The sequence below is a fragment of the Balaenoptera acutorostrata genome, chromosome 15 (assembly GCF_949987535.1).
Source record: "Balaenoptera acutorostrata chromosome 15, mBalAcu1.1, whole genome shotgun sequence".
NCBI lineage: Eukaryota > Metazoa > Chordata > Mammalia > Artiodactyla > Balaenopteridae > Balaenoptera > Balaenoptera acutorostrata.
Genome location: NC_080078.1, coordinates 14,021,837 through 14,036,263, shown reverse-complemented (window position 1 = coordinate 14,036,263; position 14,427 = coordinate 14,021,837). Strand labels below are relative to the sequence as shown.

The 14,427-nt window shown below is 44.4% G+C and overlaps 1 protein-coding gene across 13 annotated transcripts in view; it reads left to right on the top strand.

The window, feature by feature from the left end:
* Positions 1-14,427, top strand: part of CALN1 (calneuron 1) — a 491,684-nt gene that overhangs the window by 466,032 nt on the left and 11,225 nt on the right. For all 13 annotated transcript variants that reach the window (XM_007186515.3, XM_007186520.3, XM_057529217.1 and 10 more), the window contains one exon: positions 5,228-5,384. In XM_007186515.3, the coding sequence (XP_007186577.1) occupies positions 5,228-5,384 (157 nt within the window). The remainder of the gene's footprint in view (positions 1-5,227; positions 5,385-14,427) is intronic.

Genomic DNA, 14,427 nt, shown 5'->3' with positions numbered 1-14,427 from the left:
TTTGCCAGGCTTCTCTTGATATCCAGGCTAATAACCACATGATCTCCTATCAAATCTAAAGGGAGATTATGTCATGGGTCAACCCTAAGTGTCTCGGAATTCACTTTCATAGTCAATTAAACTGTGATGCAGAAAACAAGTCCACTTTACACACACACACACTCCCCCTTCAATTATTCTTACTCATATAAATGGCTTTGAACTTGAGTCATTTAGGTTTCCAGCAAGTTCCAGTAACCCAATTTAATTTGTCAGAACAAGGGGCATATTGAAAGCCAGGTAGGAATTGCTTTACGAAGAAAGCAGGGGGAAAAAAATGTCTCAAACTTCCTTTCATCATGATCCAGACTAACTTAAAACGTTGATTTCTGTATTCAGTCTTGGGTGAGTTATACTGCAGAAATCCCAAAGTCTTAGTGGCTAATAACCGGGGTTTATTTCTCACTCAAATTACATGCCCTTCATGGATTAGCTCCATGTTGCATTCACTCTGGGACCCAGGATGAAGGAACGGCCCATACTTAGTGTGTTTTTGTGGCAGAAGAAAAAGAGAAATGGCAGAACACATGGATAACTTTGAGACTTCTCCTTGGAATTCCATCACTTTCATATAGATCACTTTCACCCTCGTTCAATTGGCCAAAGCCTGGTGCTGATGGGCAGGGAGATATAATCCTCTCACAGGAAGGGGAAAGAAATCATTGGAAATAATATAACCCACTACAGCCCACACTCTTGCTCATAAATATTTCCCTCCCTTCAAAATATACAAAATATACTCATCCCCTCCCCAAGGGAGACACTCAAAAGTCCCATCCAATGACAACAGAAGATAAGATCTAGAAACTCAAGATGTACATCAAATCTGGGTGTGACTTCTCTTGATCTGGAGACATATGAACTGCAAAGTCAAATTACCCCCCTGAATCCACCCCATCCCCCCAACACACACTCAATTTATAGTAGTGGAACGGGGTCAGGTTAACCACCAAAAATATTCCCATCCAGAAAGCAAACAATGGAACACGCATAGCAGTCCAAGTCTCGGAGCAATTCTGAAATCCTGTTAAACAGACCTTGAGGTGAGGTATGTTCCTTGATTAGACCCTAGTTGTGTTTCCTGGAAATGGCGCTTGATGTCGTTACATGATTTCATCACCATCTGGGAGATCCATCCTTTTCCACTTGTTCTCTTTGTACTCACCTGATGAGGGTGAAACTGCACTCCTTCTCAGATGGGACTCGAACCTAGCCAAAGCTCAGACTGGGACTTGAACCCACGGGCTGGGACTTGAATCCACGATCCCTGACTACAAGGGGACTCGAACCCACTGTCTTTTTCTTTTTTTTTTTTTTAACATTTTTATTGGAGTATAATTGCTTTACAGTGGTGTGTTAGTTTCTGCTTTATAACAAAGTGAATCAGTTATACATATACATATATCCCCATATCTCCTCCCCCTTTCGTCTCCCTCCCACCCTCCCTATCCCACCCCTCTAGGTGGTCACAAAGCACCCAGCTGATCTCCCTGTGCTATGCGACTGCTTCCCACTAGCTATCTATTTTACATTTGATAGTGTATATATGTCCATGCCACTCTCTCACTTCGGACCAGCTTACCCTTCCCCCTCCCCATGCCCTCAAGTCCATTCTCTAGTAGGTCTGCGTCTTTATTCCTGTCTTGCCCCTAGGTTCTTCATGATCTTTTTTTTTTTTTTTTTTAGATTCCATATATATGTGTTAGCATATGGTATTTGTTTTTCTCTTTCTGACTTACTTCACTCTGTATGAGAGACTCTAGGTCCATCCACCTCACTACAAATAACTCAATTTCATTTCTTTTTATGGCTGAGTAATATTCCATTGTATATATGTGCCACATCTTCTTTATCCATTCATCCGATGATGGACACTTAGGTCGCTTCCATGTCCTGGCTATTGTAAATAGAGCTGCAATGAATATTGTGGTACATGACTCTTTTTGAATTATGGTTTTCTCAGGGTATATGCCCAGTAGTGGGATTGCTGGGTCATATGGTAGTTCTAGTTTTAGTTTTTTAAGGAACTTCCATACTGTTCTCCATAGTGTCTGTATCAATTTACATTCCCACCAACAGTGCAAGAGGGTTCCCTTTTCTCCACACCTTCTCCAGCATTTATTGTTTGTAGACTTTTTGATGATGGCTGTCTTTTGATTAAAACCACTCACCTGGTGTCAGGACTTACTGAAGCTCAGGTTCTTTTGTCTCATCACAGAAAGAACTCAGTGTGAGGCAAAGCGGCAGGCCAAGAGTGAGTTTATTAGCATAGGACGCTTGTGAGAAATACAAGTGGGCTGGCAAGGGAACACAGCCCTGAGAACAAAGAGGGCTACATTTTTATAATCAAATAAAAAGTGGGGAGGAGAGAAGACCACCTCTTCCTCATTCTTGGGCAGATGTCATGGTGCTATTTAGATCATATATATATTAGCAAAAGGGTGGTAACATATACTAAAATATGGTCATTTATCTCAGGTTTTGGTATAATGTCCCCTTTCACCTATATTTCTGTCTTGGCCACATGCAGAAATGCTACTCTTCAAGGACTCTTAACTCTCTGAGTTCATGTAACAGGATTCACATCCCGTATCTATTGTCTTGTGTTTTAAATATCAGGGTTTGTGGCTTGAGTGTGTCTGGCACTTGGATGCACCTGGTCTTCTTTCAAGGTAGAGTAGATTGTTGCTAGGTTACTGGATTCTTTTCTTGAGTGGTTATTAGCTTATAACAGTCTCCCAAACTCCCTTAAAATTCCTTTTCTGTCTTAATCCCCTAGTGAGATTTCTAAACTGACTATTTAATTATCCTACTCTATCCCTATCAAGGGTATTGGAAAATGTACCCTTCTTGGGGCCTCTGTAACTCATCCTCAAAGTGGTTTGTGCCCAGAGAAGGTTGGGAGCCCAAAGATAATTTTAAGTTTTGAACAGTCATAGTCGTTTAGTCCCAGGCTGTTTACTCTTGGCTCTCTCAAAAAGTTAGTCATTTTTAAAAATCTATTTAACTGCAGTTGGTTTCTGCTAATAGCCACATCCACAATTATTTTTGAGACATACCTCTCTCTAAACTTAATGACCAGCTTTCTGGGAGAGCCACCTAACATATTCAGAGATTTTAACAAGGGACATTTTGATTTGTTTTAATAGGCTTGGATTGTTATTTATAGCATTTCTCAATTTTATCTCTTCCTAGTAGGAGATGAGAAACAATTGCTTCTTTCAACCCTGCAAGACCAGAAATTTTGGGGTTGTCTCTATTCCTGGCTTGCAAAACAATCAATTCTTTCCTGAGTTCATCACCTTTTTTTTCAAATTGAGTATAATTAACATATAACATTATATCAGTTTCCTATGTATAAGATAATGATTTGAAATTTGTGTGTACTGTGAAATGCTCACCACAAGAGGTCTAGTTAACAGTCATCACCACACATAGTTACACATTTTTTGTGTGTGAGGAGAACTTTTATGATCTATTCTCTTAGCAACTTTCAAATACACAATACAATGTTATTAACTATAGTCACCATGCTGGATATTACATCTGCAGGACTTATTTTATAACTGGAAGTTTGTACCTTTTGACCCCCTTCACCCATTTCACCCACTCCCCACCCCACTGCCTCTGGAAACTACCCATCTGTTCTCTGGATCCGTGAATACGGGTTGGTTGGTTGGTTGGTTGGTTTGTGGATTACGCACGTAAGTGAGAGCATACAGTATTTGTCTTTCTCTGTCTGATTTAGTTCACTCTGAGCTCATCTCTTTCTTGTAGATGAGCAACCAATTGCAACCAGAGCCTGCTGCGTCCCAAACTTTTTACCTAAAGCCACAAACCCATTCAATGTGTATCTGCCCTCTGAGTTATCACAGGCAACATCTTTACCAAATGTTTTGCTACTGCATAACATGGGTTGTTATCTTTCCAGCCTCCAATAACAGTTTTCTTATTTTCCTGGCCCTGGAATCCATACATACATTGTTATGGTAGCTTTTCATTTCTATGTACTAATTTCTATATTGTTGACTTAAACCAAGTTATACCAAATCTCTATGGCTACAATGAAGGGCATTTGTTACTCCCATTAGTTTTCCTTTTTCTATCTTCTCCACTTTATCCTCATTCTGGGACCCCAACAGAAGGAACAGCCTCTTTGTAGGACAGAAGGAAAAGGACACAGGCTAGAACCACACAATGGCTCTTAAAGATTTTAATCAATGTGACCTATGTTAGTTCTACTCACATTTCATTGGCCAAGAAAGTGACATGACCAAATCTGATAGAAATGGAGTGGAAAAGTAAATCTTGTCCCTTGTAGCGGAAGAACATAAGTGGAAACGCTACACCTTTTTTCAGCTGTTCTTCCTCATAAACATGGCTTGGAACGTGCATTTTATCTTGTTAGAGCAAGATACATGCTGGCTTCTTGGAAGATTTAAAACTTTCTAGAGACATATGCATTGTCTGAAGTGTGACACACTCCAAAGTACATGAGGTGTGGAGGGGTGACAGCAGATGGCTGGATGAGTAGGAAACCAAACTAGCAGGTGGCATCTTTTTCTCCAAGATTCTCTACTGAGAGGGTAATCGCATTCCCTGAATTCCCGAGAAGTTCCTGCAAGTTCACAAGTGTGCTTGGAGCTGAGCGTGGCAGGAAACTGCTCATCTGATGTCTTGAAAAGCTGGGACAAATCTCTGTAGGAAGGCTTACGGCTTGCTAGTCATGCCCCAAGCTGAGTTCTCACCCCCAAGTGCCCCAGACACTCTCACTCCTCTCTTTTTTTTTGTAAATTGATTGATTGATTGATTGATTTTTGGCTGCGTTGGGTCTTCATTGCTGCGCGCGGGCTTTCTCTAGTTGCAGCGAGTGGGGTCTACTCTTCGTTGCGGTGCACGGGCTTCTCATCGCGGTGGCTTCTCTTGTTGCGGAGCACGGGCTCTAGGCGTGTGGGCTTCAGTTGTTGTGGCACACTGGCTCAGTAGTTGTGGATCGCGGGCTTAGTAGTTGTGGCTCACGGGCTGTAGAGCATAGGCTCAGTAGTTGTGGCGCATGGGCTTAGTTGCTCCGCGGCACGTGGGATCTTCCCGGACCAGGGCTCGAACCCAAGTCCCCTGCACTGGCAGGTGGATTCTTAACCACTGTGCCACCAGGGAAGTCCCCCCTCACTCCTCTTTATCTCCACAGTTCGACATGCAGAGGATAACTCTGGAAGAGCTGAAGCACATCCTCTATCACGCCTTCCGGGACCACTTAACGATGAAGGACATTGAGAACATCATCATCAACGAGGAAGAGAGCCTGAATGAGACCTCGGGGAACTGCCAGACGGAGTTTGAGGGTGGTAGGTACCTCTGCTTCTGCTCTCTGCCTGATCTGGGATAGGCCAGCCCTTCCACATCCTCTGTATGAAAAATGTGTTTACAGTCTCTTGGGCCGAAGTGGCCTTGGACGGAAGCCACAAATCCAGGACCGAGGTTAAAAGATCCTTTTTGCCAAGATGTAGTAGGTTTCTTTTTTATCTATTTTTTTCCCCCAACTCTGCATTTTTGCAAGACCTGTATTGACCCTTCCTTCCTCCGGTGACCCTGGGGTCTGTGACTTGATGAGTGGCTTTGTGGTGTTGGCCTTTATTTAGTGGGGGCTGTGTGGGGTGATGTAAGGAGCCTGTTTGAGCTGTCTGCAAACCCAGATCAAGTCCAGTGGCTAATTGTGTGACCTTGGTCAAGGGGTGTATCTTCTCTGAATGAGTTTCCTCACCTATAAACATCAGGATAATTACACTTACTTCACAGGATCCTTAGGAATGAATTACCTCTATTCTATGCTCTCTGAATACACTGGCCAACAAAAGTCCTGCTCATGAAAAAACTCTCATGAACTTCACCAAGAAAATAAGGTTCTCCTGGGGCCAAAAAAGAGCCCCATGAGAGGTCATTTTTCTTGGACTCACGAAAGAAAGCTTAAAAAAAAGGCTACCTTATTCCCTAATCAGTAGAGAGTTCCAGGGAAGTTAAATAATCAAATCCCTCTTTCCAACTTTGAAAATCAGAGCTGCTTTAACAGCTCTGATGTACAGAAGTTTTTTTAATTACCTTAAAACAGCATAGCAGGCTACGGGCAATTTTTAACTTATTTAAGGTTGAGACTTTTTTAAAAGGTCTACTATTTTTTTCGGTTCTTTTTTTCTGAACATTACAACAAGCCAATGTGTACAGATGGTAAGCTGTCACATAGACACCAGAATGGAATTTGGTTCTTTGGTTTTGGAGCTGCTGTGTTAGAACCAGCCGAGGCCCACGACAGGCAGACAACACGGGGCTGAGCTTGTCTAGGTGGACACAGTGGTACATCCAGACCTGGGCGCCCATGGGCCCTGTGAGGGCTGAACTGCTACAGGAAACGGGAGGTGGCTTATACCCCGAGGTGACAAAATTAACTCACATCAGGGAAATAGGGAGTGGTGGGATTGGGGTAAACTTGACAGCAATGCCTCCTTGTAAAGGCGTTCACAGTGAAAATTTTCAAAAGTGCTGTGTACAGCAAACAAAACCCAGCTGTGGTCCAGAAGGTGCCTTGGTTGCCCTGCTTGGGACTTGGACCATAGCATCAATGTCTGCGTTTGGAATTGGAGCCGCACGGACCACACAAGGGCGGGAGGGTCACAGCCGATGCCGTCTACAGCCGGGCAGGCAGGGGAATTGGGAGGACAAGGACGGGTGAAGAGGGCAGGGATTGGATTAAAATTTGGGAAAGCAGCAGGCCTGGCTTCTCCGTTCCATCTTGATTTTAGCTGACAGACTCAGTGCTCAAACAGTAGAAGTATTTGGGGGCTCTGGTCGCCCTGCTGTCAGACACACTCTTGAAATGAGTAGGAAGAGTATTTCTGAGCACTGCATTTTCCACAAGAACCTATGTTCATGGATTGGTGCTTTATTCAGAGAAATGTCACAAGTCTTAGTAATTTCAGAAAGGTCAGACTGCCCTGGGAAATAGTCTGAACTCCAAGCACTGTCTTTTTATTACTCAAAAGCTCATCTATTAATAAAATAAATAGCTGACTTAGGGGTTTCCAAATAGAAGTCTTCCTGGGTCTGCTTTAATGATTAGTACATATAGCATTAGCAACACTTACTGTTTGGGGGTGATTGATAAGGGCCAGACACTGTGCTTTAAAATTCATGATCTTATTTAATAAAAGGAATATTATTTGTAATTCACACCTTGATTTCTTGAATGACCTCTGTGATCTTGATTACATAATCCCTTTTACATATTTTCATGTCAGAGAGGGTTCTTAAAATACGTCAGCGCTTTTTGGCCCCAAACACAACCTCACTGTGTTTGCGTTTAGGTGTAAGATTTTTCCCATCTCGGATATGACCAAAGTCACCAGTGCGTGTATTTTAATGCCCACGGCTCTCTCCAGATTCAGGAAAGGGGCTCCCTGATTTTACTCAGGACAAAGGAGTCTGGGAAGAGATGGACGCACAGACACAGAATTCACCCTGGTGCCCTAGGACTGAGAGAGTCCATTTGAGACCTTGTGGTGACCTTGGCCTTCTCCCTTCCATCTTTCCCCCATGCCTGCTGCCCACAAACAGGAACCTGCTGGCAGTTTGAGCCTCTCCCTGCTTCTGCCAAAGTCTGATGGCGTAGTTGCATGGCTTGTGCTTCCTAAATCTTCTCGGGCCTCCAGCTGTTTGGACCGCCCCATCGCCCCAGCGATCAACTCCTTGCGTTCTGCTCTCGCCCTTGACCCAGGCTGCCCCCTCGCCTGTCCAGCCACTTCAGCCAGGGCCTCGCTGACATTTCAGAATCCCCCTCCCACCTGTCAGCGGGCACCATCCCACATCTTGGTAAATCCAGCATCTAACTCTGTAGGGACAAGGTGATTGCCTTTCTTAATTTCAATGATGGAACTTTTTTTTCTTTTTTTTGGCCGCGCACCACAAGGCATGCGGGATCTTAGTTCTCCCACCAGGGATCAAACCCACCCCCCCTGCAGTGGAAGTGCGGAGTCTTAACCATTGGACCACCAGGGAAGTCCCAGCAATGGAACTCTTATCTCTCCAAATTTTATCTTCTCTGCAACCCCAAATGACCGATGCGGGGACGGGAGCTGGGACATTTCCCCCAGGCCCCAGAGCCCCCCTCAGACCACCTCCACTCTTTCTGCTTCCCACTCAGGAAGCTCGCTCCTGCTCTTCTGAGAGCTTTGCGGCAGCAAATATGTTCCCATGCTGATTAGCTTGCCCGTAAAGCTGGGTGATCCATGGCGCTTGGAAATTCTGCTCTATTTGGTGTCAGAGGAAGGAATCAAGGTGTAAGGACCTGTCACACCTAAAGATGCAAGAAGTCTTCGCCTTAAAAAAGTGAAAGGGCACATCGGTCTCTGAGCAAAGAAGGAGGAGATAGTCAGTGAAACAGGCATTCTGTAGCAGAGTCAGAATTTGAAGAAGCCCACGTCAGATGCCTTTGAGTTCAGCAAAGCTGGAGCTTCCGGAGTGACGAAAAGGTTTGAAAATGCTGCAGTGTGTGTCCGTTAGAAATTAACAGGAGGGCTTCCAAAGGCCATCTGCATCATTTTATGTCAACGATTGTAGTTTTCACTTTTATAAATCTTGGGTCTGGTACTTTCACAAAGGTGTTCGGATTCTGTCCATTAAGTCAGGAAGTATTGATTATTCCTTCCACATGAATGGAAGAATAAAGAACGGAGAAATAGGCCAGGGGTCCAAAGGGTGTGGTACCCCTGATGGGAGAGGTTTGAGGGGGTTTTTGTCCTCTTTTTAGTTTTCACTTTGCCTTGATTTTGTTTTATTTATTGGATTTTTAGGTCAATACAAACAAGACGCACACACACACATACACAGAGCCCCTCACACAGTCTGATCTGCCTAATCTTTATGGTACGTAGGGCTCTGTGATCATAGGTGAGCATTACTTTTTCCATCTTCTCCCAAAGAAAGGACAAGAGGGAATAGGATGAAATTCCAAGTTACCTGTAAGGAAAGTTTTCCTGACTTCTTCAGGAAGTCCTGAATTGGGGTGTCACACCATGGATAGAACCCACTTTCCTAGAGCACCAAAAGAAGTCACCTACAGAAGCCCCTGGGAAGGCAGAGAAGAGACTAGAAGCTAGAAGAATCTAATGCAAGGATTCTGGAGTGGACTTTTCCTTCATTCACACCTGGTTTCCAAGTGGAAAATCATCAACTTGAGTCAGACACTTGACCAGGTGTCACCCATGTGCTGGGTGCTTTGGGCAAGAGGTCACTTAACCCCACTCAATTCAGGGGCTCTCTGGTATTACCCACTGGTGGGCAGCCTATGTGTCCCCAATCCAGTGAGAATATTTCACTAAAAGTTGGACTTCCAGACCCTTCCAGTCCCTCAGACATTTTTTTTAAGTCCTTTACTAAGATAGATTATGCTTGATGTACTAATGTCTTATCAAACGGGTCAGATACAAGATTACGTGACTAGCCACAATGCCCAATCACCATCCATGCTAAATAAGAGAGGTTTAAGCTGGTTTGCTTCGGTTGGACCACTTGTAATCACCAGCTGTTTTGATTTTGGAGAACGTAAGCTCAGTGACACTGAGAGACGAATTTCACATTTTATTATTTGGTTCCAGTCGCTGACATCTATGGAATTAAGTGGTCTTGTGGTTGAATCATCTATTTGCCTGTCACCAGATCCTTATTAAGTGTTCTTATGATAAATTATGTTATATACTAAGTCCAGGAGGAAAGGGATGAGGGAAAGCTGTCTGGCGTGCTTGCCAAGTGCTGGTCATTTGTTAACACGTTGGACCGACCTGTCGGCACGGCCTGAGGGATCAGTTCTGTGGTTCCTGTGGGACAGATGAGGAGACTGAGGCTCAGCAAGATGGAGTCATTTGTCCGAAGTCAAACTGCGAGTAAGGCTTCAAATCTAGGTCCACCCAGCCAAACCCCGCCCTGGCTCCCCTTTAGTGGCCCTGGGTCATTTCCCCGAGCTTATGCGTTTCAAAGACTCTTTACGGAACGACTCTTCATCATCCTCACTCCTTTTCCATTTCGTCGCCAGTGAAATCACATTATATTTGGAAGTCAAGTAGACGTGCAGCAAGATCTGTGTGTGAGTCCTTTCAAGATGCGTCCCCCAAGTGTTGTCCCTAAATGGAATACCAGCTGTCAGGGTTTTGTAGGCATTCTGACAACACGCACGGGAGAGGGAAATCAAGCAAAAATCATCAACTGGGGAATAAATAGTTTCTGTGAAAGACACAGCAAAGCTGCTCTGTACCATTCAGTATGATGGACAAGAGAAACAAATGTCAGAGGGGTGACCCAGGCCAGGTAGCCCCCCAAGCATCCCTGTGCAGTCATGTGGGTTCTGTTCCCTGCCCTGTGTAGACTAGCTGTGTGACCCTGGGGAACTTATTTTAAAACTCTCTGAGCCTTATTTTTTTCATTTGTCCGATGATGCAAAGATTGGACAACGGTGGTCATATCTAGATTCAAACATTTCTGGGCTCCTCGGAAGGTGAGAAAGAATTTTGCAGCCATGTCCCAGGGCTCCAGCTCAAGCCAGCCCTGCTGAAGTCGCAATGTTTCTGTCGAGATGTCAAATGCACACCTGGATTGGGAGACCTGGTGCATCACCTGGCCGTACACCTTGTGCATTTCATGCCCATCCAACTGAAAAGGGCATGATGTGTCATCCACACCATCTGCTCCCAGCTCACCAGGTGCCGTGACTTTCCTGAAATAAAACCTGTTCTCCTGGGGTAGATGTAGGAGGTTACGGCGTAGGTGAGGTCCATGGCAGGTGGTGAGACAGGAGACAGTTTGAAAGAAAGTTGGGGCTTCGGACAAAAAAGGATTTTTCTTCTTCTAGTTGGGGACCTATCAGAGCAAACCTGTAGGAAAGTTTTCTGGAGCCATGAGTGAGGAGTGAAGAGATTCTGAAATACAAGATAGAGACCTGGAGAGCTATAGACATGATAGCTAAGAACTCCAGCTCTGCACTCTGGACAGGGCTGGCTTAAAATCCTGCCTCACCATGTATAGGTCACTTGAGTAAGGCACTTAAATAAATATTAAGAGCCTAAGGTTTTTTCATCTGTGAAATGGGAATCTTATCATGACCTACCTTATATGGTTGTTATGAGGATTAAATGGGATAACACGTGAGAAGATTTAGTACAATGCTTAACACATTAGTAAGCAATCATAACAAACAAAAAAACAAAACTGGCCAGTCCCTGGTCCCAGTTCTCTTCTTAATGTTACTTTTTACCTGGAGACATTGCAGAGTATGTACTGCTGGAATGCCACATCTTTGAAAGATGGTGCAGGGACCAAATTTACAGGGTTTGAACCATCCTCTTGACACATTTCATCCCTAAAGTTAAGTCCTTGCCAACGTTGGAGTTCCCAAGAGTATTGGTCAAGACCTTTTTGGCTTCAAGTAACAGAAACTCAACCCACACCCCATTAAACTAAAAAGCACTGGCTCAAATAATAGGGGAAGCCAAAGGGATGAGCTTTGGTTGACTTGGACCCAAAGAGCTCAAGCAACATTCTCTCCCTGTCCCTGCCTTGCTCTCATTCTCTCTGTCCTTTCCTCTCTGTTGGCATCATTCTTGGGCAGGCCCTCTCTCCCCAAAGTCAACAGGATTCTCTCTCTCGAGATTCAGCTCCATTCCAAGAAGGGGCTCCAATTAAATCTGCTTGGCCCATGTGCCTACCTCTAGACAAGCCAAGAGCTTAGGGTACTCTACTGGCCAATCTGGTTTGTTACTAGGGGAAAGGTGAGGCCCTGGATTGAGAGTTCCACCAGGTGGAGAGGCACAGATCCCCAAACCAAAAGATGAATTTTGTTACACGAAGGGGAAGGATGGCTGGAAAGGCCAAAATAACACCTGGCCACACCATGCCAGGGAGCCTTGCAGGACCCTCAAAGCCAGACACAGCTGTCTGACATCCGGAAACCCAAGATGATTTTGTGGTGACGAAGGGCCAGCTCATACCCACACAAGTACAGGTGGCCTGTCTTCCTCCTACAAAAGCATCACCTGTTCCCTTAGACACCACATCCTCCACCTCTAACTTCAGGTCTTACATGGGTACCTGGACGCTCTGTTATCACTGATGAAAAATCTCTTTCACAAACTCTTAATTAACTCCACTTTAGGCTATGGAACTATCCAATTTCCTAAATCATAAAGTGTCAGACCTGGAAGGATCACAGAACTCTAGTAGCTCCCAGACCTGGTAGATCTGGCTAATTGTTAGAATCACCTGAGCTGGGTTTTATATTGTTTTACCATTTCCTGAGCCCCAAACTCCCTGCCAGGAATATCACTTACATACATCTGCGTTAGGGCAATTAGTCAGAATTGTTATGATTCTGATTTACCTTATTTGGGAGCCAGTGTCTCTGAAGGTTGAAGCCAGAAGGATTATAAACCCATTCTACATAGGGTCACCCAGCTGGTCAGTGGCAAAATCCGTGTAAACTCCTGTCTCTGGGAAAAAATTCCAGAGCCACTGCCGGGCATTTGCCGAGCAGAGCCATGTGAATCTCTGTCAAAATAAGAAGGGGAAGGAGCAGTCTGTCACTAGAGCTTACAAACCCAGGTCCTGTCACAGCAGCCAGGAGTCTGCTGGTGCACGGACTCGCTAATGAGCTTTTAAGAAAACAGGAAACCTCACTTCTGTGTCCTCCTGTGTCAACCTCCCCTAACTCACATTTCATCCCCATGTACTTTCTGGACTCCTACTGTGACAAGTACTATGTAGAAAGATATCAACATCTATTGGGAAGAAAAACATAGAAAAGATCACCAATAGCATGATGTATTCTTGCCATTTTCAGCATTCAGTAAGATCCAAAAAGGAATAGGTTCCTTGACAAGTTAAACATAGAGTTACCATATGACCCAGCAATGTGGCTCCTAGATTTGTACCCAAGGGAACTGAAAACACATCCACACAAACACTTGTACATGAACGTTCATAGCAGCATTATTTATAATAGCCAAAAAAATAGAAACAACCCAAATGTCCATCAGTTGGTGAATGGATAAACAGAATGTGGTACATCCATTCAATGGAATATTATCCAGCCACAGAAAGGAATGAAGTACCCACACCTGCTACAGCATGGATGAACCTGGGCAAGATTATGTTAAGTGAAAGAAGCCAGACACAAAAGGTCACATAGTGTATGATGCCATGTATATGAAATGCCCAGAATAAGCAAATCCATAGAGACAGAAAGTAGATTAATGATTACTAGGGGCTGGGGAGGGAGGGGGATGAGGAGTGACTTATAATGTATATGGGGTTTCTCTTTAGGGTGATGAGAACTTTCTAGAATTAGGTGGTGGTGATGGTTTCACAACCCTTGGGAATGTACTAAATACCACTGAATTGTACACCCTAAAAGGGTGAATTTTATGGTATGTGATTCTATCTCAGTTGAAAGTAAATAAATATTAAGAGCTAGATTTTTTAAAAAATTAAAATATCAGGCCCTTTGAGAGCATGATAGATGTTCAGGAGAAGCCTCATAGGAAAGTCAAGTTTAGGTGAGGCCTGGAAGAAATGAGAGGGAAGGTAAGTGAGCACCCTTAGCAGAGGGAAAGGTAGGAACAGTGCTGCAGAGTCTTAGGTAGAGAGCAGAGCTGCTTGGCTGAGACAAAGGTTGCTGGGGGAGGGGAGGAGCGGTGGTTTAGGGACAGAGGAGCAAAGGGGATAGGAGGTGATCTGTGGTCCTGCCTACCTGCTGAGCTTAGGAGCTGGATAGAACTGCTTCCCCCAGCAAGGGGGGGGGGGGGTGCCTTCAGGGAGATTGCAAGGTGTGGTGATGCATACCAAGCACTGCTCCAGGAAGGCGAGTCTGGCTGCAGTTCAGGATGAATAATTGAGGGAAGGGACCAAAGCAAAGTTTTAGGAGCATCTGCTGTAGTCTCAGCCCGGGGCTAGAGGCTGCAGGAAACAGGAGAAAAACCAACAGATCTTTTCTCCAGCCCTCAGGGGATACAGGAAGGAAACCTTGCATTTCTCTAGCAAGTCACAGTTGCACATAGCTTTTGATTTTTTATGAGCCCGTTGATCTCTGAAATAATTTTTGAAATTAACAGAGCAATTATCATTCGCTCCTTTTACAGAGAGAGAAACTGAAGCTCAGAGAAATTCAGCCTCTTGCCCAGGGCTCTTCCTAAGTGGCAGTGAGGAGAAGAAGCCATGTCTCCACCTCACAGTTCATCCTGGGCTGACCTGTCCTCTTGTTGGGGAAACCAAGTGTAGACACTGAGAATGAATAAATACACAAAAATATAGTGCCATATAAATATATGATAGCCAAAGACAGGCATTAAATTATTA